The sequence below is a fragment of the Drosophila arizonae genome, chromosome X, assembly GCF_054131065.1.
Source record: "Drosophila arizonae isolate 15081-1271.41 chromosome X, UAZ_ARI_1.0, whole genome shotgun sequence".
NCBI classification, from domain to species: Eukaryota; Metazoa; Arthropoda; class Insecta; order Diptera; family Drosophilidae; genus Drosophila; species Drosophila arizonae.
The window spans coordinates 16,773,559-16,800,271 of record NC_142927.1 but is presented as its reverse complement, the minus strand read 5'-3'; the positions used below and the strand labels follow the sequence as shown (position 1 = coordinate 16,800,271).

At 39.5% G+C, this 26,713-nt stretch overlaps 1 protein-coding gene across 4 annotated transcripts; it reads left to right on the top strand.

Moving 5' to 3' along the window:
• The first annotated feature begins 206 nt into the window (after positions 1-206).
• RhoGAP18B (Rho GTPase activating protein at 18B) lies at positions 207-24,177 on the top strand. 4 transcript variants are annotated; one of them, XM_089475822.1, is made up of 6 exons: positions 739-6,607; positions 8,290-9,588; positions 18,484-18,658; positions 20,848-20,854; positions 20,920-21,414; positions 23,232-24,177. In XM_089475822.1, the coding sequence occupies exons 1-6, from the start codon at positions 4,280-4,282 to the stop codon at positions 23,413-23,415; spliced, it is 4,488 nt and encodes a 1,495-aa protein (XP_089331948.1). In that variant the 5' UTR covers positions 739-4,279; the 3' UTR covers positions 23,416-24,177. The 4 variants fall into 4 exon arrangements, with proteins under 4 accessions (XP_089331945.1, XP_089331947.1, XP_089331946.1 ...); XM_089475819.1 differs by lacking the exons at positions 20,848-20,854; positions 20,920-21,414; positions 23,232-24,177 and adding an exon at positions 207-619 and having other exon boundaries at positions 4,118-6,607; positions 18,484-20,802; XM_089475821.1 differs by lacking the exons at positions 20,848-20,854; positions 20,920-21,414; positions 23,232-24,177 and adding an exon at positions 18,147-18,195 and having other exon boundaries at positions 721-6,607; positions 18,484-20,807.
• Positions 24,178-26,713: the final 2,536 nt, after the last annotated feature.

The following is a 26,713-nucleotide window of genomic DNA, read 5'->3' as shown; positions in this document are numbered from 1 at the left end:
AACGATAGCTTTAAAAAACCTATTTTACGGTGCAGCCTAATTTATATTTTCTTTTGCACCTGTTTTTTGTTCTAATACTTTTATGTTTCCATTTTTATTTTTATTTATTTATTTATTTATTTTTTTTTTTTGTATTATTGTTCTACTCTTCTTTTTCTTTTGTATTTCTTGCTCTCTGTTTTGTTGTGCACTGTTTTTGCAGCGTTCGCGTCGTCCGCTGGGTGACCGGGTCGGCTGTGGCGTTGATGTCGACGCCGACGTTGACGGCGTGCCGCCCGCGTTGGCAGCGGCAGCGACAGCGAGCGCCACCCATAAGAAAATACGCTGCGGCATCTTGAGTTCCATTTCAGTTGATATTGCTTGAAATTCGCGAACGCGTCGATGCTCTCAGCTCGACTCGACGAGCGGCAAACGGGAATATTCTAATTGGAAGCGCTCATATTCGAATTTGAATTCCGTTTCGGTTTCGTGGAGACAAACGCGGCTTATCAAACGAAAACGAAAACGAAAACAAAGTTTCTGTTCAAAATCAACAATTTTGTTATATATATCAAATCTGTTTTTGTTTTTGTTTTTTTTGCTGTTCTATTGTTGTGCATTTTCTTTTAAATTGAATAAGGTTTTGTGCCAAAGAATGAAACAAATATATGAATAATTTTATTTGATATAAAAAGTATATATATATATATTTGTAATAATATATATATAAATATTTTATGAATGACACGCTGAATGAAACGCGCGCGTTTTCATTTCATTTTCAATTGCTGTAAATTGTATATATGTATATACATACATATATATACATATATGCACATGATATGATAAATATTAATCTGCTGCAGTCGCTGCCTTATGCCGCAATAATTTGAAGTGCATTATTTGCATATAGAAGCTAACATGGAGCGATAATACTATATATATATTTAGATATACACATACGTATATGCATACATATATACATATACATATATATATATATATATATATATATATAAGTCGATGCCAAGCCTGTTTATTACATTGTGAACATTGTAACACGTATTCATATTTGCCATCTGGATGATTCACAGTTATAGTCAATTCAATTGTTTCCATTCCCATGCCGCGATAGACCAGCCGCCCCGGCGTACCAAAGCGACTGAGCCCGAGCCACTTAGCCACCAACCGAGGTCAATTGGAGCGCGGCTTCTGTGCGATAAGCGATTGCCTGCCAGCTCCTTGAGTGAGATATCTAAAATACATATATGCATATACATACATATATGTATATAATATATATATATATATTTAATGCTCATCTTGCATTGAGACACTTTCGGTTTTCAAAGGTTCAAGTCCCGCTTGACCTGTTGCTGCCTAAAAGTATGCAAGACTCGAAATGCTTAAGCAAGAACAATTTAGAAAATACCAAGATAATCGGAAAACGAAAGAAAGCAGAAGAGAAAGAGAGAGAGACAGAGTGAGAGAGGGAGAGAGGAGGACGAGCAGCACGAGAGAGAACGGAGTCCGGAGGAACAGAGTGGAGGAAAGAAATATAGTGGAAAAGGAAGAATGGGAGAGTGAGAGAAGAGGAGAAAGAGAATGGGTCTGTGAGAGTAAGTCAGGAGCAGGAGGAGGAGGAGCATGAGAAACAGAGAAAGAGAGAGCGAGAGAGAGAATAGTTCGGCAGGAATAGAGTTAGTGAAAGAAATATAGTGGGAAAGGAAAAGTGGGAAAGAGAGAGAGAGAGAGAGACAGAGAGTCAGACATTTTGAAGAAATGAGTTAGAGAAAGAAAGATAGCTTGAAATGGAGAGCGATAGAAATAAAGCCATGGAGGAAAAGAGAAGAGACGAAAGAGACTGTGAAATGGTGAAAGTCAAAAGAGTCCGACAGGAGAAACAGTGTTAGAGTAAGAAGCAAAGAGGGAAAGAGACAGAGATAGGGGGAGAGAGATAGAGATAGAAAGCGAAAAAGATGGAAATAGAGAAAGATATTTAGACAGACAGAGAGAGAGAGAGAGAGAGGGAGATTTAGAAACAAGCCTACCTTATGCTATGCTTACAAATAATAAACGCATCTTGTATAATCTTAAATTCTTCTTACTCGCTCTCCCTTTATATTTTTTAATATAAGAGCTGTGATTTATAGTATCACTTCAATATTTTTGCTTCAATAATACCAAAGTAATTGTATATCAGAGCCCTTTTAGTATCGCTCACAATAATTATTATTTATGGGGTATACTTCAACCCCACAAAGTACAAAGTCAAACTCAGCTGAGGATTGTAAAATCATTCCGCGAATCGAAGTTCTGTAAAAATATACAGATCTTAAACCCAAAAGGGAGACGATTAACTCAGCTAAAGTCGACATACATTTATGTACATATATAAGTTGTATATGTATGCATATAGCTATCAATAAGTTGGACCCATCTAGTTTACTGTATTCAGTGGAATTAAATCTTTAGGTTTTCTTGGTAAACTCAAGCGTAAATAAAGGGAATCGAGTTAAAATTGAAATGATTTAAAAAACAGGAAATATGATTAAAATAAATCTTGAGCAGGGAAAAAAGTAATTCACTCTATATAGTAAAAATGAAAGAAGTAATTCGAGCTCGAAATGCTTGAAAACTGGTAAGCTGGCACGTTTCCGAAAGATATCGGACACTACATTTATATGATCTGAAATTTATACAAATCTTAAGTATATGGTAGATAGAAATAATAAAGCACTATTTGCCAAGTTCTTCGACTTTAAATATAATTTATATTTCTTGTCTTCTTCTTCTTCAACTCCTTCAATCCACCCTCGCTTAACAATTTTGTGGGTCATAACTGTGTACATACATATATAAGATAGCTTAGAAGAATCTTCAATAGATGGCGACACAGTTCGCATAAATCATTTAGTCGTATGCAACACTATTTAACAGTGTGCAACAATTGTTGAATTTGCACCGATTGCTCAAACGCTTGCGCCTTTGACTGACAACAGGTAGACGACATTCCAAAGGCCAAGAGCAGCGCCACCTGTGAGAATCCACTAGCTGCTTACGCAACAGCAGCGGTAGCTAACCAGCTTCTCGGTCGCTCAGTCGCTCAGTTGCCCAATTCGTCAGTTGCTCAGTCTCTCCTGATTGTGTAAAAGGGTCGCGGCGCTGTTGCGCACTGGCGGGGCATTTAATTTGAGTGACGCCTCGACAGGCCCCTGACCGAGGGACCCGTTGGCCGAGCCGAGCCATTGGGGGCGACATCTCGACATGCTTTGCTGCCGCCGCGACGACTCTGACTCTGACTCATCCATGGCGTTGCCTGTGAAGCGAACGTCAAGAGTCTCGAGAAGCAGTTACTCATGCTTAACTCAACCCCTTAACACTTATGTGGCCCACTCGAGTCGCATTTGAATATGTGAAATTAATGGCCGTTGTGCGGTTGGCGTAACCTCAAGTGAAACTTGAATTGTTTAACTTGCAGTTAAATCAATTGCAAAATTATTCAACCAGCTGCAATAAGAAGTCACTTGCAAAAGAATATTTTTCTCATTCTTTTATTTATTTTATTTTAGCTACATTCATACATATACATAGATTTTCTTATTATTACGTGCCCTACCTTCTGACCGCTTTATTATGAGCAGTTGACATTATCTTTATAATAAATTTTGTTTAAACAATAGAATGATAACACACTCGATGTGTGTGCGCGTCGGGGTCGCTTCAACTCTCTGCGACAGCCTAAGGGTTAAGTGCTGAGAGCCGAAGTTAGAAATGTAAAGCAGCGCAAGCGACAACAGCAGCTACACATGTATGTATGTAAGTGTGTGTGTGTGTGTGTTGGCTTGCCGAATGCATCGACACTAAACATGATCGCTGTCTCTGTCTGCGTCTGTGTGCAAGTGTGCGGGAGGAAGGGGTTGCACATATAATAGCGCGTGCGCGCATGTGTGTGTGTGTGAGAGCAATTGAAAGAGAGCGAGCGACGAGCGACTATTTGACAGTTGACTCGCATCAATTAAAAGCGCATAACAGATAAAATGAAATGAAATGAAAACTGTTTTTTTTTTCTCTCGTGTTTATGTGTATTTTTCGTGTCTTTGATTCTGTCGACGTTGTTGAAAAACATAAAAAAAAGAACGTTAAAATAAATGATGATGCAGCAATATAGTAATAATAACAAACAACGCGATAAACGCGTGTGATAGTGAATGGGAATAAACTAAAACGACGGAGAGTGTGTGTGAGATAGAGAGAGAGAGAGAGAGATAGCGACCAGCAAACTGACAAAGCAAAAGAAATGCCGCAACAAGTGGAAATGAAAAGCAGCAAGCGAAGCAGCAGCGAAATCAACGACAACAATAATAAACAGCACATTTCCAATCAGAACGAGGCGACACAGTCGCAGCTGCGCAGTAAGCGCAGTCGCCAGCTGCAGCCCCAGCAGCATATCTATGAGAATCTGCCAGCGTCGGCGTCGGCGTCGGCATCGTCGCAGCAGCTGCGCAAATACTTTCGCCGCGAGGTGATTTACGAAAATCTGTGCCACGGCTGCGGCTATGGCGTCTTTGCAGCACAAGGTCGCTATTGCCACTTCTGCCAGTGCATTGTGAGCGGCAGCGTCGTCGCAGCGCTGCAGCAACAACAGCCTCAGCCGCTGTCTGCGTCGAGCGGCAGCGAATGCAATATTTATGAGAACATTTGCGAGCTCTGCCGGGGCATCTACAGCGACAGCGAGCCATGCGCGTGTCTAAGAAGTGCCACGCCCACAGGCGCAACGGCAGCTCCGATTGAAAATACGTCGCTGCCGCAGCCGCAGCCGCCGCCAGCTGCGACGCCAGCGACTGCCAAGGCCGGCAAATCACGGACTCTGCTCGGCTACTCCAAGTCCAGCGCAGCGACGCTGACGCGCCTCTTTGGCTCGCTGAAGCAGCTGAATCGCTCCGGCTCGCTGCAGCGACGCCTCTTCCAAAAGGAGGTGGTGGGCGGTGGGAAGGTCGGTGGCGTCGGCGGCGGCGGCTCATTAGAAATCATTCACAACGTGGGCGAAGTGTTCCGCACGCAGGAGACGTTCGATATGCAGCGCATCTGCGAGCTGAAGCGCCAGCTGCAGTGCAGTCGCAGCGATCAGCACATCTACGGCAGGCTGCGCAGCGAACGGGAGCCTGAACCAGAGCCGCTGCCTCAGTCGCAGTCGCAGCCGGAACCGGAGCCGGAACCAGAGCAAGACAGACAGACAGAGGGCGCAAGCGCAGCGGAGCAGACGCGCAAAAAGCCGCGCATATCGCGCATGCGTCTGCTGCGTCAAGACGAGCAGCAGTTAAACTGCCAGGCAGCAGCAGCAGCTGCAGCAGCGCCGTCGACGTCTGCAGCTCTATTTTTGAATGAAAGCATTTGCCAGTGGATGAGCGCGCTGCGACGCGAGCTGCACAGCTACGAGGATGCCAACGGCGGCATTGGCTGCCAGCAGCCCAAAAGCGTGCCGCCGGCCTATGAGAGGGAGCGAGAGCGCGAACAAGTGGCTGAACCTGTGACGCTGCGACGCAGCGAGGCAGCGGCAGCCGCAGCGGCAGAGGCAGAGCCGGCAGCGCAGCAGCGTTTGGTGAGCGATTTTAAGCGCAAACTGTTGGCCAAGCCACATTTCCAATTAGACGCCCAATTGGAAAGCCAATTAGCGCAAAACGGGCCGCCGCATGGCGATGTGCAGCTAGACGATCGACGTCGGCGTCGCTGCGGCATCAATGAACGGCACGATGCAGCCTTTGTTAGTGAGTTTCTCAGCGGTTTGGCGGTCACTGAGTGCGCCAGGCCAGCGACAGAGACAGAGCTCGAAATAACTGTTACAACAACGCCGACAATGTGCAAAGCAGCGGCAGCGCTGCTCGCTGGTTGCTTGTCGCTGCCTCAGCTGTGGCAGACGACTGCGCTTGCGGCCAGCTTGCATCGCAGCGTCATTTTCTACTGCGGCTATGACAAATTGCTGAGCGCCTTTTTGCAGCGACGACAGCGACTGCGCAGCGATAGCATTGAGCGCTGGCTACGTCGCTATCGCCGCTACTGTGAGAGCGACAACAACAACAACAATATCGCCGAGTGTGAGTCAGCGTCGAGACAACAGCAGCAGCAACAGCAACGGCAACAGCGTCGGCAGCGGCGACGCCTATTGGGGCCGCCGACATTGGAGCTGCCAGTTGTGTTAGCGACGCCACCGAGTGACGACGTTGCTGCGGCCACATGGCATGTCGGCAGCATTAGCCAAGCGCTAGAATCGTGCGGGCGAGAGAGCGTGAGCGTGAACTCGAGCGCGATCGTGAGCGTAAGCGTGTGTGAGAGCGAGCAAGAGACGCGATCGGTGTGCGCCAGCAGCGACGACGGCGTCGTTGTTGGCAGAGCGCTGATGGCGGCACCCAGGCAGAGTGTCGTGACAGAGCGCTCCAGCAGTGACGACAGTGAAAACAATAGCAGCAACAATAATAATAATATCAACAACAACAACAACAACAACAACAACAGCAGCAGCAGCAGCAGCAGTAACAATAGCGACAATAATAATAAGGAGTGTGACAATGTTAACCAACATCAACAACAACAGCAACAACAACAACAACAACAACCAACAATAACACAGGTCAATAGCCATTCCAAGCAAACAGATTTACAACAAATTACAAATTATAAAAATAAATGAAAATAACGAACAACAACAATTTGGGCTCACTGCCAGCTGCAATTGAGGCGTAAATTAATATAGCAATACAACGGTAGTTGCGCTAAGTGAGCGCGCGAGCGCGTGAGAGAGAGAGAGGGTGACAGAGAGGGGCATAGATAGAGGGCGCAGAGCGCTGTGAGTGTGAGCAGAGCAAACGAAGAGCGTAAAGAGAGCAAGTTAACGGGCAGCGGAGCTGCAAAATGTGTAGCGAAAAGGAACAAACAACAGAAGGGAATGTGTGAGGGAGAGGGAGAGAGTGATAGAGGGGTAAAACAAGGCAAAGCTGTTTTATTTATATTATATTGAAAGCTTCTTAAAGAGTCTTGAATTGAATTGCTTTGAGATGTGTGCAAATTAGTTTTATAAATAAAAAATAAAAATATTAAATGGAAGGAATGTTATATAATTATATAATATATAGAAATATATATACACACATATAATATATGCAGCTCTCTAAAAACAGATCTCAGTAAAATAGTTCAATAAAAAATATGCATAAATCAGATTAAACAATACTTAAAGTTAGCTAATTATAAAAAATACCTATATACATATATACATATATGTATGTATATATGCATATTTATATATTGCATATAGTATTTGAATAATAAGTGTAACACATGTGGGGAGTGATCGAGCTTTATAATGCTCTCAACGATTACGAGCCAATTAGCGATAACCAATTCGTTTTCCATATGCAAATTATTTTTAACGATCGATTCTTGCGAATGTATAAACAGAGGGAGAGAAAGAGAGCGAGATAGTTGAATTGATTCCCATTCGATTTTGTATGGCAAATTTCAAATAACGAGCGCTCGTACCGAATTGGCTATAAAATATTTTATGATTTCTGTAGAGATAATTTTAAATCAATATATGTGCAATAATAAGTATTAGTAATCGATTGAGAGAACTGAAATATAAGTCAGCTGTGGAATATTGGTAATCGGAAATACATGGCGAGTTTCTCTTAATAAATAATTTTAATATTTTATTTAAATTTTTATTAAATTTTAAAAAATCTATAAAAGTTGGAAATTTTATATTTTAATTTATAATAAAATTGTATAAAACAATTAAATTGCATTCAAGTTTGCTATAAACTTGAAAAGAAATAAAAAAAAAACAAACAAATTAAAAATAAAATTGTAAACTCTAAAAAATGTTTAACTATTTTTAAAAATTAAAAATGTAATTTGTTTTTATAAGAACTCGCCACTTCAAAAAATTAAATGCTTATAAACACTTGTTACTTATTCTATTTGGAGTATATATTTTTTTAATTTGAATAAAATTTCCAAGCTTTGTTCAGTAAAATAAATTCACTGTTTTCAAATACTCATTAAAATACTCAGATTAGGCATAAACAAATTCCAAAAGTTTTCTTCACCTTACACAAATCAGGAGAAAAAAAATATTTCTTAAGAATTCCAATTGGCAGTTGGGCAAACGTTCCAATTAGAAGCAGCAGTGCAAGAATTAGTTCGAATTGTTGTTGTTCCGCAAATCGGTCTCTGTGGAATGTGATTATGACAACAAAAAGTTTTTTTTTTGTTTTTGTTTTGTTTTCTGTTTTCTTTTCTAACTAATTGTAGAATTGTGTGATAAAAGTGCGTCGACCGGCGCCTCAGGTGCCCGTGCGTAATCCAACCACGGCGCTTACTAAGAACCAAAATGAGAAAAGCAACAACAACAACACCAACAAACAGATTGAAAACAACAGCAGCGAAACGAACGTTGCGATTAATCAAGTGAAAGAGCTGCGAGCAGAGGCAGAGATGGAAGCAGCGGCTAAGACAGGGGCAGAGCAGCAGCAGAACCCGCTGCAGCAGAAGGAGAAGGAGAAGGAGAAAGAGCACCAACAACAACAGCAGCAACAGGAGGAGGAGGAGGAAGAGGAATCCATTTATCAGACCATCTGGCAGTTTAAAACCTTGGAGCCAGTGCCAGATGACAATGAAGGCGAAGAAGAAGAAGAAGACTTTGAGATCATCGCAGCGACCGATGCGACGGCCAGCGATGACGATGCAGACGCTGAATTTTATGCGGATGCCGAGACCGACGCAGACGTCTACGTCGACGCCGATGATATTCAGGCTGAGGAATTGGCGCTGCAAGCGGCGGCGGCATTTGCGGCTGGCGCACGTCACAGGCTGACTAAGCAAACGACGCCGGCGCCGCTGTCGCCGCTGCCGTCGCCAACGGCGTCCATGGATCAAGGCGCCTGGGAGACGGATGACGAGTTTATGTTCGCCAAGGCTGACGAGCAGCAGCAGCGGGAGCAGCAGCAGCGGCAGCAACTGAGAGATCAGCAGAACGCCGAGACGCTTAGCGTGGGCAGCACGGTGACCAACAGCACGGCGACGCTTGGCTCCATCAGCAGTAGGGGCAGCGCTGGCAGCAGCAGCCTCGACAGCAGCGCTGCGACTGCGCCGCAAACACTGACGCATCCGCTGCTGCGCAACATATGCATTTGCTACAGCCTCAAGGAGCCGCAGAAGTATAGCGTTATCTTCTACGACTACGAGCGGGCGCAGCTCCATCAGCATTTCATGACCCGCAGGCGATGTCCGCCACCGCCGCCGCCAGCGAAGTGGGCAGCGCAGCTGACGACGACGTCGCCGGCAATTGGGAACCTGAACAGCAACGATGACAGCGGCTGCAGCTGCGAAGCGGATGCCGACGAGCTGCCCGATCACATACCGCATCCGCTCAAAGAGGATTGGGCCCTGGCCGTGCTCGCTGCCGCAGCGAGCAGCAAACGCGGCGTCGCTGCTCGCGCCGGCCGCAAGCTGCGCGTACGCTCCAGCGGGCGTCTGCTCATACCCACCTCGGTGCTGGCGTGGCGCGAGCAGCTCCAAGATGTCAACTACTGTGAGGATGAGGAGGATATGGTAAGTGTAAACTGACAGTTGCGCCATGACCACGCCCCCACCTCCAGCCCCTGCCGGCAGTCGCCCATTCCAGTGCCCGCATTTCAATGGGAACTGCAATTGCATTGTTTTTCGCTGTGGCCTCATCAATTAAGCCCTGCAAATTGCAAGAGCGACAGATAGAGAGAGAGAGAGAGAGAGTGAGTGAGGCAAAGAGAGCGTGCGTATATGTGTGTGCTTGTGTGTGTGTGTGTGTGCAACGGTTGTTCCGATTGTTTGTTTGCTTTGACTTTGCGCCGTTCGCTACGGCACGTCTGAGCCGCAGGCCTCGGGTACTTTACAGTTTTTGCGTTTGCATAAAATTTTACGAACAGCAGCAGCGAATGCCAAAAGGGGGCCGAATGCATTTCAAATACTCTCCATCAGCTGGAACGAATATATAGAGAATATAGGAATTCATGATTATTTGATGCATTTTGTTTTTTTGATGCGATCATTAGATCAATTACTTAATTTATTCGAATTTTTGAATACGAAAATGCAGTGCTAACAATAAAAAAAAAAATAAAAATAAAAAAATAAACTAAAAATAGCTTTTCCGTAAGCTAAATTTATAAATCATTTCTTTAAATTATACATACATTTATTATATATTTATTATATATTTCCAATATATTTCTTATATAATTATACTCATTCACGAAAGCGAAATGAGTATATGGGTTTTGGACAATGTTCGTCTATATTTTCTATAGTTTTAAAGCGAGAAACTCAAAATCGAACCACCAAACTTTAGGCTGAGATCCTCTATATATACGTATATATGCCGTTTGGGGTGTGGCAAGTTGGAAAATTAGATCTGTGAGCGTTTGGCAATGTTCTTAGGTTACCAAAACTAGCTTCTTGTTCGCTTTTAAATGTTGTCTAGCTATATATTAAATATAGTTAATTGTATTTACATTTATCTATATAGTAATATTATCTGTCCTCTGCAAAAGGGTCCACTTCAGTCCACACTGTAGTGTAACTTGGAATCTTAGATGCAAGTGCTTGTTCACTCAATTAGGTTCTAATTTGTACTGATTAATTTGACAATTTCGATCATTGAGCGCACCTGGCGCACCTGGAGAGCGAGCGTATTGAGAGCGAACATAGAGAGAGCGATACTCTAAAGCTTCGCTCTCACATCTGTAACTCCAATTGCTGCTCTTTACAGTGTTACTCGACCATGATGTAAATTTACAATTCAGATGATATCATATAATAATGTTAAATGACTTCATTATATAATAATATCTAATACTATCTATCTATTGCATTTTTAAATTAATTTTAAGCAAAATATATTCTATGCCTATATCTTTCTGCTTACAACTAGTTTAGTTAATATTTATTAAAACATTATTTTTATTGTATTTTATTATTATTATTATATTTTATATTCTTATTTACTTATTTGATATTTTTTTATATTCATAACTCTTTTATTTACTTTTTTTTTATTTTTATTTCTTTCTTAATTTTTTTTTCTGAAAATCTTTTTTTTTTTATTATTTTAATTTTATTATTTTATTAATTTTAAAGTAAAAAGGGATAATATTGTTTTTTAAATCCTTCTTATTTTATTAATTATTTTTATTGTTATGTTTTTTAAATTATATTTTAATTCTAATTTTATTTAAATTTTTATTTTCATATAATATATCACTTGTATCCATATTATTTCTCTGTTTAAGAGTTGAGTTGAGTTTCTTTTGTTACAAATATTAAACTGTATTAAATATTCATAGCAACATTATTTTTAATTAAAACAAGTTCTCCCATTCGCATTTTCAAAATGTTGCTTTTATTCAAAACGCATTAATAAAATCTTATATGAATTCTATTTGGCAGACCGCGAAGCTCGAGCGCGTTCGAGCTATGAAAACATGATAATTGCTCTAATTGGAATAATTTATTTGGCATTCAGTGAAATCTTCAAGTTTTGTTTAGAAGGAGAGGAAAATGATTTGATTCGTATTTCAAAAAATTCCAATTGGAATAATTTGTTGCTTGGCTGTGGCGTAGAGGGAAAACAAAAATTTTAGTTTAACTCTGTTTATGATCAATATAATTTTAATAGGGTTTACTTTACATATGAATTTAGTTAGTGTATTCGGTGCGTCGACTTCAGCTGCTTTAGACGTGTTTCGTGTGTGTAGTCGTAATTTTTATTACGCTTTGTTTATTTCATGTTGTTTTTTTTTTTCAATTATTTTTTTTTTGCATAATGTATTTTTATTTATTTGCCTCTCACGTTTTGATGTTGTATTTGTTGCAAATATTTGTTGTTGTTGTTTGTGTTGATTATTTCCCTTTTTGCATTTATTGCATTTGCCGCTGCATGAGAAATTCTATGGAATTTATTTTTTGGGCAGCTCGACTTGGCAGGAACCCCCACCCTTCCAAAAAAGTTGATTCACATATTGTTACAGCCCCGCCCCGTCCCGTACCACCATCTCACGTTCTACAGTATATCCCCACAGAGAGACAATTATTTTTGCATACAAACAAGTTGGCAGAGTTTTTTTTTTTTTGGAGAACCGGTTTCTGATTTTTATGCTGTCGTTAATTTCCTGAGTCCCCGCTACCCCTCGCCTCCTGCCGGCAGGGGGCCTCGTCATCAGCGTCGCGCAGCATTTATCAGCATTTAATTGGTTAATCATTAGTCAAATATTTTTGTAAGCTCGCCCGGGCTGGCGCTCATGTTCATGTTCGCGTTCGAGTTCGAGCTGGGTTCTGTGTGCTCTGCTCACCTTTTTACATAATTATAGGTGGGCTGCGCCTCTTGAAAGCCAACGGCTGAGCACCAAGCACCAAGCACCAAGCACCAAGCGCCCAGCGCCTTCTTTTTCCCTCATTTTCTAAATTTGTTTTTATCGCAACGAAAAAAAAATGAATAAATAAAATAAAATAAAGCGAAGCTTGGGCTTCATACACAAATAAAGGGCCGGATATTACGAGCAGCATTTGGAGAATTGTTACAAAAATAAAAAATACAAAAATTACTTATCGCAGATTGCATGAAAGTTCGACTTATTTTGTTTATGGCAAAACTAATGTCACGTAGCCAACCTTGGGCTTAGCTCTTTATGGCAAATGCTTTCTGCTCATGTCTAACTATAAATAGATACGAAAACTCATACTAAAAGTAGCTCTAGGAATCATATGTATATATCTAGAAAATAGAAATTGAAACCGTTTGTTGAGGCAGTAGTTTTGGTAGAGTTATCTAAAATTTGGTCACGCGCTGTTAGAGCTATAAGAAAATATATACATTCATATATATATATATAAGTAGACTTTTCGATATGTGTTATATTTGCAAGCTGAACCAAGCAGTTTCAGACAGCTACGAATTATAATGGCTATGCAAATTGAATATGATTTAATTTAAAGAAAACATCTCTAGATGTTGTCATAAGATGGCAAAAGAAAAGTTTATCAAAGTTCAAGGCTCAAATTGTTTATTAAATTATGTATTTTGATAAACTTGTTATAGATATTAAGAAATTGACTAACAATTGAATCGGAGCCCATTACCGCTAGACTACGATATATTACATATTTATCGCAATTCAAGTCTATAAACCTAATTTGTAGACTATGTCACACACACAGCAGCTGCTGCTGCTACTGATAGCTTTGGCCCTGAGCGCGTTGGCTGCGAGTACTCAATTTGAATGTTGGCATGTGTGTTTTGAAGTCATCTTATACAATACATTCATCTATATAGATTGTATACATATACATATATATGTAAGCTTGGATATGGCTAAGGTTAGCGCAAAATATCATTGAGTCGAACGGATGTTTGGCTATTGTAGCATTGACTTTGCCTACGCAATGCTAAGTCAACAGAGCACTCGCCCGACACTTGGCAACCCAAGTGTGAATATGTGCCTCACAGACAGTCTCTTGGCCTGTTCCATGGGCAGAGCGTCCGTGAGGCACCGCATAGGAGGGTGGAGAGTCGAAAGCACTGCCTGTACAGGTATCGACAGAGTGCAAACAACTCTTCAGCAATATGTGAGCAGTCAAAACACAATTTCAACGGGTCAAATGCGCCGCCTTTGTTTGGGCTGTTTCGGTTTTGTTTTTGTCTGTGAATCAATGAATGAGAGATAGCTAGATGCGGCAACATACAAAGATACAGATACGAAATAGATACAGATAGAAACATAAATACATAGATACATAGACACATAGATACATAGATACATAGATATATAGATACATAGATACATAGATATAAAGATATACAGATACAAAGATACAAAGATACAAAGATACATAGATACATAGATACATAGATACATAGATACATAGATACATAGATACATAGATGCATAGATGCATAGATATATAGATACATAGATATATAGATACGTAGATACATAAATACACAGATACATAGATACATAGATACATATATACATAGATACATAGATACATAGATACATAGATACATAGATACATAGATACATGGATACATGGATACCTGGATACATGGATACATGGATACATGGATACATAGATACATAGATACATAGATACATAGATACATAGATACATAGATACATAGATACATAGATACATAGATACATAAGATACATAGATACATAGATACATAGATACATAGATACATAGATACATGGATACATGGATACATAGATACAGATACATTTACATTTCTATTTATATCTATAGATCTCCAGATGCAAATACATTTATATTTCTAGTTACAGATATAGAGCTCCAGATGCAAATATATACATAGATAAAGATACATTTACATTTCTAGTTATAGTTATAGATCTCCAGATACGAATTCATATGTAGTTCCAGATACATTTACATTTCTTGTTACAGATATAGAGATCCAGATGCAGGTGCATTGAAAAATAGCGATAGTTACATTTACAGGTACAGATACCGATACGGATACAGATACATGAACTGGTACTCTGAGGCACAGCTGAACATGTGCTGCCACATGTTGGGGCAGTATCAATTAAATTTTTTATAAATTTATATTTCTATATATTTTATATTATATATATATTTTTTATATATATAAAGAATGAAAAGGCAATAGAAATATATAAAATAAAATAAAAAAAAGAAACATATTAAACAACAAAGGCAGCCAGAGGCTCGATGCAAAGTCGCTCGTGCAGCGCATATAAAAATTTAATTTTAATTTCGGCACAGCAAAAGCTACAGCTACAGTCACTGATACAGCTACAGATACAGATACAGATACAAGTGCAGCCATAGATACATTTGTGCGCGTATGCAAATTCGCTGATGGCCAACAATGGCAACAACTAATGCGAGGCATATTCTAAACATGCCCAAAACCGTGCTCAGCGACTGCTGCCACGCTAATTGCAACAACAATGCCAGCAGCAGCAGCAGCAGCAGCAACAAAATGTATAGCAACAAATTAAATGACAACAACAACAGCAGCAGCAGCGGCAGCAGCAGCGACAGCAGCAGCAGCAGCAACTACGCAATATTTGCCTTTTTGTTTATGCCCAAACAAACAAAAGCAACAATAACAAATTAAGCTAAATAAAATTAGAGTTTAATCTACCGCTTCTTATACCCTGTAAACTTGGCATGCTTGAATGGGGTATATTGCAATGCAAGGCTGTTGAACATATATAAAGACACGTACATCTATTCAGGTCGAAGAATATGAATTTTGTTATGTTTAATTAAAATTATATTATAATTATAATTAATTATAACTTAGCTTTTTAAATCCCTCAAACTAGATGATTTCTAATATGGGATATGTTGTACTGTCAGGTGAATATAAAAATATATAAAAACATGTGTAGATGGAGTATAGATATTTAAATATTACAAATATGTAATATTACAAAAATATTAAAAATATATACATACAAAGACTTTAATGTTTAGATACTATTTATCTACTACTTATCTATACTCTATCTATATAGAGTATGACTACTTGAAAATTACAAATAAATATGTATAACAAAAAATAAATATAAATATAAAGACTTTAATGTGTATGGAGAGTATGGATACTTGAAAATTACAAATATATATCTAAAAAAAAAAAAAATAATAATAATAATAATAAAAATAAATAAATGTATATATCTTTATATTTTTTTAATATTTAAATTTTTTTCATCTATTTCATCTCTGTGATCTTGAAATAAATATGGAACTAGATCAACAGAACTTATCAGAATTTGTATCAAGCAATAAATGTAATCTTGATTATTATTTATAGCTCATGCATAATTCCATCCATTTAATATTAAAAAAACATAATTTTGCTCGCATATTGACTTCATTTCACTTAAGTACTGGGTAGCTCCAAGTTAAGAGTAAGCAAGCCAAGTTTTTATGAATGAAAGAAAAAACAAAGAAATAGCGCTCTATTTAGCTATCCCTTACTGGAGACTAGATACAGTCAATAGTCATTGAATAAATTTTGCAATTGTAGTTATATATATTGTAGTTATACGTATTAAAGCACATTCATGATCAGAGCATCAAGAGTTGAGTCTTCCACAGGTTACTCATTTCATTGTTGTGATTCCAATTAGAATCTGCTGCTCACACAATAGCCATTGTTAAGTCTAACTGCAAGAGCACTGAAAATCGTTCCATTTACAAGGATGACTCACCTAGAGATATTACAATGTCTTAATGGGAATTTAATGAGTGACACGCCCACCTACAGTTTGACTGTTATTGAGATATCGGTGAGCCTTATCGGGAGGAGGCATTATATAAGTATTTGTGTTACCTTTTTCAGGTGCAACAAAAGAATTTTTCTAGGGTATTTCTTGGAGTTTTGACTTTTTGTTTATTTTCATTTTTAATTTTTTTTTAAATTTTATTTTTGTGAATTATTTTTTATGATTTCGACTGATTTCGTGACAGTTGCGCCATGGAAATTATTTACATTTGTTGGCGGAACAGCAGCTGTTTGGCCAAGTTCCTGGAATGCGCAATTTATTGCCACACCGGAGGGAGTAAATGAGAGAGAGAGGCAGAGAGAGCGTTAGCGATCTATGTATGTGTGTGCGACTGGCACAGACGCCACAGCGCCTGGGATATGTAACTTAAGCTGGCTACGGCGCGTGTTTACAGCTGCTAACCTATGGGTTTCGTTTCTAGCTAGCTGGCCCGGACTGTGGGAGGTAGGGGGGGTGGACCAGTGGCGCTCGCCTTTCTGTTTATGTGTGGCCGAGAGCCGAAAGAAAATATCTGAATTAGTGCATACATATGGCTAGGTGGCTAGGTGTACAAGGGAAAGCGTATATAATACTCGAGGCCAGCCGATGGACGACGACGACGACGACGACGGCGATGACGACGCCGGAACGACAGTAACGGAACAGCGAAGCGATAGATACGATACGACGATAAATACAAGCAAGCAACAAGAATCGAGCAACACTTCTTTTCTACTTGAGCGTTCCGTTATCTGGGGCGCATTAACCGTTCGCGTTTGGCATTGCACGCGTCGCTCTTGCTTTCCCAGCAAATCGAATTCAGTTCCTTATCAATTTTTCTGTGTGTTCATTTGTGTTTGTGTTTTCATTTTTAATTCATTTCTTGTACATTTTTTTTTTTATACCCTGAACCCATTGAAAATGGGAAATCAGGGTATAATGGTTTTGTGAAAAAGTATGTAACGGGCAGAAGGAGGCGTGGCAGACCCCACAAAGTATATATATTCTTGATCAGCGTGACGAGCTGAGTCGATATAGCCCTGTCCGTCTGTCCGTCCGTCCGTCCGTCCGTCCGTCCGTCCGTCCGTCCGTCCGTCCGTCCGTCCGTCCGTCCGTATGAGTGCGTCGATCTCAGAAGTTATAAGAGCTAGAAAGCTGAAATTTGGCATGCATACTTGTGTGTACCATACGCAGTACGAGTTTGCTTTATTTTTTCGATAAATCGTCCGATAACTTTTTTATCGAGAATAATCGAAAAATTGATTTTGTTTTTTTAGCCTAATTTGAACAATTTTAGACCTGGAATCTTCAAATTTGTGTTGTATATAAAGTTAATCGATACAAAGATTTTGTAATTTACAGATTTTGGATACCACGCCCCCTTCTCCCCCAATTTGTAAAAAACGCATTTCAAGTACTAGAGACTTGTGCTTTGGAATGTACACACATATTTACCATATGATTACACCCTGAAAGTTTCATTAAGATCATATGTTTACAAAAGAAATTATTCGACAAATAAATTCTCATAATATTGCCCACATTGCAGCGCAGCCCAAGCGCAGTCGCTGCTTACTGCGCAGTTAGCAGAGCGCAGGCTTATACGTGCGTGTGGATGCATCTGTATGTATGTGTGCATAAAAGAAGTGCAGAATGATTAGAATATCAGATTAGAGGGTTCAGGGTATCTCCTAGTCGAGCAGTCTCGACTAGAGCTTTCTTACTTGTTTTAATTTTTATTTTTTACGTTTTTTGCTTTCGTTTTCGTTTGTTCGTTTTTCGTTTCTCGTTTCTCCGGGCCGGCAGCAGCAGATAAGAGATGTCGGGGAAGGGCAAGCCCAAGCGTCGACTGACAACGGTGAGGCGTTCGCTGGAGTTCTGTGCAAAAATAGTAAAACTAGTGAAAAATCAGGGAAATCGTTGCATCGACATCAGCACGAAAAGCTGCAATTAATTTGCACTCGTTGCTTACAAATTGTATCTCAATCACACCCAGCATAGCCCCCTCTGTCCCACACCCCTCTCGCACACACCCCACACCCTCACATTGCCGTAATCTCAAAGAGTTTCGCTATCTTTCACGTTTGCCCTGCATCTGCATCGATATTTATGCGCGTGCTGCGTGTCTTGTCTGCTTGCTCCACAGATTGTGCCAGTGAGCGATATTCTGCGCGCCCAGCAAATCAAGGAGGACAACGAGGTGCAGCAGACGCAGCAGTCGACCATCCTGCAGCGCTTCAAGAGCGCCTCCATTGCCAACCTCAACGATCTGCCCGGCGAAGAGGACAAGAAGTCGATTAGGAATCGCATGCGTATGAAATGTAAGTGTTATTCAAATGGCATTAAGTATACGCACCGTGGGCCGGGCCCCCTCTGAGCGGACTTTTATTATAACTATGGGCGGCTTTGTTTATACCCTGAACCCATCAAAAATAGGAAATCAAATTTTTTTATTGAGAATAATCAATAAATTAATTTCGTTTATAAACGTAATTTGGGTACTATTAGACCTAGAGACTTCAGCTTCAGCTTTTGAAAAGGATAACCTATTTTAAATACTAGATACTTTTGCTCTAGAATATACACACATTTGACAGTTCCACTACAAGAGAAATTATTCAACAAATAAATTCTCATAATATAGTCGATGCAAGCTGCGCAGTCAGCAGAGCGCGTGCTTAGGCCAGCGTGAATATAGGCTCCTTGTGGGGTTCCGGGTATCTGCTAGTCGAGCAATCCCGACTAGAGCTCTCTTATTTGTTTTTTATTGCATGAAGAGTGAAGAGAGAGGTAGAGGGTAAAGTAGAGGGAACTAGAGCGAGAGATATTGAGGATGAGTGGGAGACAGTAGAAGAGAGAGTAAGTGTAAGAGAGATACGGGAGAATGGTTTAGAGGGAGAGAGGGAGAAAGAGAGAGATTGTGTGATTGAGGAAGTTTGGGTGAAAGAATTATGAAGAGATCGAGAATGTGTGTATGTGACGAGAATAGCATGAGAGAGAATTGGATAAGAAATAGATACAGGAGAAAAAGGAGATATAGAGAAAACAAGCCAGAAGAAGATAATAAGGTAGTGAGGGAGACAAGGAGAGAGATATATGGAAATACACAAATAGGCAGATACAAGAAAAAATAGATGAAAAGATGAAAGACAGTGAGAAATAGAGAAAGATTTAAAGGACAGACGAACAGACGCAAACATGAGGCAATCAGCGAAAGAGAGAGAGAGAGAAAGAGAGAGAGAGAGAGAGAGAGAAAGAGAGAAAGAGACAGAGATGGAAAGATGCAACAGAAATCATCCTAAGATATTCTAATTACGCATCATCTCAACTGTTATCTTCCAAGGGGAATTCCCGCCTTCAGACTCTGTCTGATAAGATAACATATGCGGGGTCTCTCTGGAGACACCTGAGAAACAATTGAAGCTAGTCACTCTCCCAATTCTAATTTGTCATTGTAAATCGTTTTGAGCTTTTGTTTTAGTCAAAGTAGGTCAGTTTTGTGATACATTTTAGAAGATCCAGTGCCGAGTTTTATTATATATTAGTCTATTTTAATTTTGAAAAAATTTTCTTTGACTGGGCGAGCCGGCTCGCCCTGATCAGATCGTTCGCAATGTGGCTGGACGCCCTGATGTCTGTGCCGTTGGCAATAGTCAAGCTTGTGGGTCTTCAGAAAACTGGTAAATAGCAGCCTGACTTGGCTTGGCCGTAAAAGGCGTCACACGCGCCCACACACTGACACGCCCACATATATACATATATACATCGAGTCAGAGAGCTATGAATGGAATTGGAATTTGGAAATGCGAATACGAATTCGAATCATGGAATGCGGTTTCAATCGTGCAGAGAGCGAACAGGCATCACGCGCTCTCACACTCATTCTCTCTCTCTCTCTCTCTCTCTCTCTTTCTCTCTTACTCTTTCTCTGTGTGTCTGTCTCTTTCAATTGGTCTCTCTCTCTCTGTCTCGCAGTTTTAGTTAATGAACGTCGCAGGGGATTTCACTTTTTTCGTCTCATTGTTAGTGTCACAAATGATTCACTGTGGGGAATCTTGGAAGGCACTTAGCATACATTATTATTGTTGCTGTTGTTGCTGTTGTTGTTGTATGGCGTAAGCCTTACTATTCCAGTCAGCGGCTTTTCTCTGAGATTTCGCATGCAAAACGCCCGCATGGCCAAACAAGGCACATCCATCGACTGCAAGCGATAAATAATACTATATGAGAGTAGAAGCGCAGTCGCATCGCGAGGCCCAGTAGAGATTCGGTTAGCTAGCTGAGTTGTTGTTGCTATCATATAGAGTCGCAGTGGGTGGTCGGCCAGATGATTGACTGGGTGTGGGATAACAAATCGAAATATCGAACGAATTCCATGGACAGACTCTTAGCTGAGAGTAGGAAAATGCTTGAAGAGCTGCACATGAGCTTTGCACTAATTCAAATGACATTCTTTGTTCTCCTTTTCATGACTCCAATGATGCCTTCGCCACCTGATGCCGTGCTACAGTTCATATGTAAGTAGAAAATATGCCTATATCTCTGTATCCACCTGATTAACCGAAACTCTTGGCACCTGCAGCAATCGATCGCCCAAGAGTGAGAAGAAATCGCGCACACGTCGCAGCCAGGTGAACAGCCTCTGTCTGGATGAGCAGTCCAAGTATCCGCTGTTTGGGGCACGACTGAATCTGCTGGAGCTGAACATGTCGGATCATCCGTATGTGCCGCGCTTTGTCGTCGACGTCTGCGCCCACATCGAGCAGCCCGATTGCATCAAACAGGATGGCCTCTATCGCGCCAGCGGCAACAAGCTGCTCGTCGACGAGCTCAAGCGCAAGCTGACCCATGTGTATGATCCACGCTTGCTGCAGACAGATGACATACACACGCTCACCAGCCTGCACAAGCAATTCTTTCGCGAGCTGCCAGCTCCGCTGATCACCCAGGAGGCGTACGATCGTCTCGGATGCTGCCTGACCGACGATGCGGCGATCGAGCTAATGCATTTGGCATTCGATGAGATGCCCGAACCGAATCGCTCGACACTGCGTTTCCTAATCAAGCATCTCACCAAGTGAGTGGAGATCAATGAGAGATTGGAGTTTAAAGAGCACAGAGAGCAGTGAAAAGAGCAGTTGGGATAAACTATTGAAGAGTGTAGATGTAGAGAACAGATCAGCTGAGATTATTGTTTTAGCTATATGAATGTATTCGAGGCGAGAGTGCTATGTTATGTCGCGAGTTATATTAGATAGTTTGAGTATAGAGCATTAGGTTTATAGAATTTTCTACTTTATAGTTATTATGTAGTATATATTGTGTTAGGTATATAGAACTATAGTCGATAGCTTGATTAGAGCATTATATATAAACAATTTAATGTCTTATGTATATTATATATAATATTTAAAGTCTATAAATTATATTCTGATATCTATATAATGATGCTTATATGCCAATATCTGACATATAAGCATACATTGTATAGATATTTGAATATAATTTGTAGACCTGCATCTCCAGAGAGAAATAGAATTGTTATAGAGATAGATATCAGAATATAATTTATAGATCTGTATCTCTTAGAGAAATCTAGAAATGTGATCTGAAATAGAAATAGAATATAGAATATATAGAATACTTTTTGACTAGTCATGCTGCACATATAACTTGAAGTCAGTCTTTAGTGAAATTGATCGGCGTAGACATAGACATTGACTATATATAGTAAGGAAAGACATATTAATAGTGTTTGCTAGTCCTAGTTAATAGTTCGCATTATAAAATATAGACTGATATATGAGTGTTAAGACTCATGTTAAAGTGAAACTTTGAAGCTGAGAGGCATGGGTAAAAAGTGTGGATTATATATAGTTCTAGTTAACTTATTAAAGTCAGTTGAAATGAATTGTGAGATCAAGCAATAATTCGCATAGCCGACAGTTGAGAATTCGCATTTTAACATATAAGATTTGATATGTAAAGCGAATGTTAAGTCACATGTTTATTAGAATTTGTGTTAGCAAATGCATTGCAAATCTTTGAAGAATGGAAGTTGTCAAACTGTAAGAGATACAGCTTAATAGACATGGCTACAAAGTATAGATCAAGCTTACACATCAATGATAGTTTCAATGAACTGTGAGATCCGCTAATAATTCAGATATCTGACTGTTGAGAGTTCGCATAATTGGCGTGCTATAAACTATTATATATTGTTCAAGTATAAATATGGATGCACTTTCCAATGAGTTGATCAAAATGATAGTACGCATTATAAAACAACAAATTGTAAAATTATGTAAAGCTAATGTTAAATTACATGAGCATGTTAAATAGGAACTATATTTCCGTATGCTTTAACAGTTAGCTTACATTTCACTAGCTTTGTCACCACGAAATTTGAAGAATTAGGTAATCAAACTGTAGGAGCTGCAGCTTAATAGGCATGGCTTTTAAGAATGGGTCTATTAAGTATTATTCTGCTAATGCAATGCTTAGTGAATTGTGAAGATTGGCAATAGTCAGCTCTAGTTCGATGAGTAGTCCGCACTTAAAGCAATTAAATGCTATGCTTAAAGTTAATGTTAAGTCACATACGAAGTCAAAATTTAAACATGGACAACTAGGAGGAGTTTCATTCGTAATTTTAACTTTCGTCTTGTATTATTTGAGTAAATATAAATATGATATAGCATAGCTTACGGTGCTTGAGCTTAGTTGAGCTCAAACAAATTTGCACACAGGCAAATTGAGAATGCTTGCAATTAGTATATGCAATTAGTATTTGTTCTAGCCATGGCATGAGTAGCTCTAAGCAAATGTTTTGTTGAATTAGTTGCAGTAATATGTGCTTAACTTATGGAAATCATTGTATTGTTATCATTGCAGCGTTGCGGCATTCAGCAGCGACAATCGTATGCCTGCCTCAAATCTGGCCATTGTCTGGGGCCCCTGTCTGCTGGCTGCCAACAATATCAATTTCAATATTGGCCGCATGAATATGTTGGCCAAGGTGCTCATTGAGAACTATGAACGCATCTTTCGTCCGGCAAATGAGCGTCTTGTCTGCTAGATATATAATGCATGCATACATGCATATATACATACATACATACATACCTATGTGTATGTATGTATTTATTCACATATACACACCTACATAGATACACACAAAGATATATATATATATTAATATATTTATATAAAGGAACCGTAGGCGGACAGAGATCAACAAAGGAGGACAACAACAACATCACAGAAACATGTGGCCTTTGCTAGCGGTACGAGAGATGCAGAAATTTATCACAATTTTCCATCATTTATTGTAATAATTACGATTACGATTACGATTACGATTATTATTAATATTAATATTATTATTATTATTATTATCATTATCATTATTATGCTTGTCTTGTTTTTACATTTGCCTGCAAGTGCTGGATTTAGTCGAATCCCATTTTGTGCTTTAACTTTCTCTTCTCCTTCTCGTAATGTTTATTTATTGTTAAAAACAAACGGTGTTTGAGCCCAAGCAAACATTTCATATAGTCGAATTGAGCAAACACACGCAAAATACTTACCAAAAAGACAGTAGACTAAGTTGAACTAGTAGTACAGTGAACACTAACTATGGCTAAATGTGTAACATGAACTCACATACATACATAGATACAACATAATATTTTTTTTTTTTTTTTGAATATATGTAATAGAGGTTGGTTTTGTGAGCGTGACCAAATGATAAGCAGCATACTCTAGGCATTATCTATGCATAATGTTCTTTAGCGATATATCAAGATATATTTATCATAAATGTCATGTCTTTTTTTTTTATTCCTTTTTTTTTTGAGTCCACAAATGAGTTAGTTGTGTATGTATATATATAAATATATATATATGATATACATATATATGTCGCATATACTAAAATTAACAAGCATTGTAAATGTTTTAATTTTTTTTTTTTCGGAATGTCAAAAGAATATTTGTTTGATATTTTAATAAATCTGAAAAGTATTTCAAGAATAAATATAAATTAAAGCGGTGGTATTTATTTATGCATTTTGGTATGTGTATAGATTTAAATGTATACATGTATGTATGTATATATATTATATGTATACCTTGTTTAGTTTTTTTTATGTGAGGGAGCAGAAGTCTTTGAGCATTGCTCGCAAAGAACTGTTAAACGTTTTATTCTTCACACTCCGTGAGATCAATCGAAAAAATCTTATTAGACTTCAGGTCTTTTCGCTTTTATATATTATATTTGTGATGATCTTTAAATGAACATTGTTTAGTGGGCGATACGATTGACGTGCGCTCAATGAGAGCTACTGGGCTGTCCATATTCGAGGAGCCCATCTGGCAGCCCTATATCTCTCCACAGAGGCAGGCACAATACGCCGTACAGGCTCAAGGCGGCCATTTGAGAGATATCTTATTCAAAAAGTGATGTACACAAACCTACTTGAAGCAAATAAAATGAATATTATTGAAATTAAAATAAAAATAAAATAAAAATGAAATTGTATTTGGCTTTCATTAAAAAAAAGCATGGGTTCGTCGAATATGGGCAGAATATGTGAACAGCTCTGCAGGATGTGTAGATAAATATCTGAAGAGCCTGAAGAGCCTGTAGTTGAATCCAAAAAATACATTTCTGTCCGAACTCATTGAAGAACCGGCATAATCTCTCTCTCTCACTCTCTGACTTTTTTTCAGAGTGGCCGTAAAAGTAGTTAGATGATCTAGTTTGAAGTTCAATTTTTAATATTTAGATTTTGCAATAACAATAGCAAGAATAATATTGCATTAAATAATTGTATTAAAGTAAATCATAAAGCTTCAAGTTCTTGGAATATTTGAATTTTCAATGGTTTTCCACATCCTTCTAGCAGTTCTGCTTATGGTACAGGGTATTTTCTAGCCGGCTATAGCACTCTTCTTTATTATTTACATTTAAAAACAATTATTAAGTTGCATTCTACAATGAGTTACAGCAAACCGAGTCTTTGGCAAGTCTTACCCCTGCAGGGGCTGAGCAGCCGCTCAGCTCGGAAATTGTGGGCCATGGCTTAGCTTTGTTGAGTCAGTGCTTGACTTTCGTTTTCCTTATCAAACAAGATTTGTGGTGCATTTAATTGATATTGAAATGCAAATGGAAATGGAAAATTGTCGGAGCAACGGCAAGAAGCTGTAGCTGAAGCTGAAGATGAAGCGGATGTTGATGTTGGAGCTAATAATGCTCAGCTCTCAGCTTGGGGGCGGTGAGCAATGCACTTGGGGGTGGCTCGGTGGCGATGTGTGCTTGAGTTCAATTTTATTTTTGAGTCTGTTTCGTTTTGTTTTCTTTTCTCTTCTCTGCTCTTCTCTTCGCTTTTGCTTTTTTGTTGTGCTTAAGAGTTGGGGCTAGGCAACCGCAAAATGCAATTTGGCCAAGCAAATTATACGTAAAGTTTTGTGAGACGCTCCGAGAGCAGCGGGCGGTGGTTAGCCAATGTAATCAGCCGAGCATGTGACGTGTCCTTTCAGCGAATGTTGAGCCACACATACACACACACACAAACACATACTCAAATTTGAGATGGCGTCTCCTTGGCGACAAAAACTTTTGCCGGCCAATCAGCTAGAGCCATGGCCAAAAGCCGCAAAACCCAAACACAGTTCCAATTCGCATTTGCGGCCATTTCGGCTGAAATCTCTAACAAAATTACAAATTATGCCGAGAGTTGAGAAAGTGGGCGTTGCGGCAAGTCTTGGACAAATGAAAGGGTCACACACACACACACACACACACACACAGACACAGAGACACACAGTCACACTCACACTCACAGTGAGTCGAGTAAATTGATCCACATGCGACAAATAGTTGTGGATGAATGGGAGGCAAATGCAATTATGAGTCACAAAATGACTGCAAAAACAGAGTCCGCATTTAATTGAGAATGGAAATTGAATAAACATTTGCAAGTTGTAATCGGGTTAGGCCAATGGGAGCTGGAGCTGGAGCAACGATGTCACTCGGCTTATAATTAAATTGTTGCCGGCCACAAAGGCTTCTTAGCGTCTGTGCAGCAGCCAAGGATTCAGTCTTCATTTTGCAATTGGCTTACGGATTGAGGGCTCTGGCAGCCTTTCACTTTGGGCTCAATGCGAAGCTGCCAATGTGTTCAATTTCATACCCTAGCCTGGCCACAGACTTGACTAACAATTTGTCCAGCATTAAAGTAGTTAAAGTCAACTGTAAATTGCGATTCCTTCTCCCAATATTTGTGATTAAAGCAAACTAGAGTCGCTTAATTTAGCACAAACTGTTTACAGGGTATTTGCTAGTCGTACACTTATCTTTACCTCTTGCTTTT

Bases quoted from the DNA above. Each gene is read 5' to 3' on its own strand.
- RhoGAP18B (XM_089475822.1), top strand. From the start codon at position 4,280: ATGCCGCAACAAGTGGAAATGAAAAGCAGCAAGCGAAGCAGCAGCGAA. The intron at 6,608-8,289 runs GTCAATAGCCAT...AACTAATTGTAG, and splicing joins AACAACCAACAATAACACAG to AATTGTGTGATAAAAGTGCG. The intron at 9,589-18,483 runs GTAAGTGTAAAC...CTTGCTCCACAG, and splicing joins GTGAGGATGAGGAGGATATG to ATTGTGCCAGTGAGCGATAT.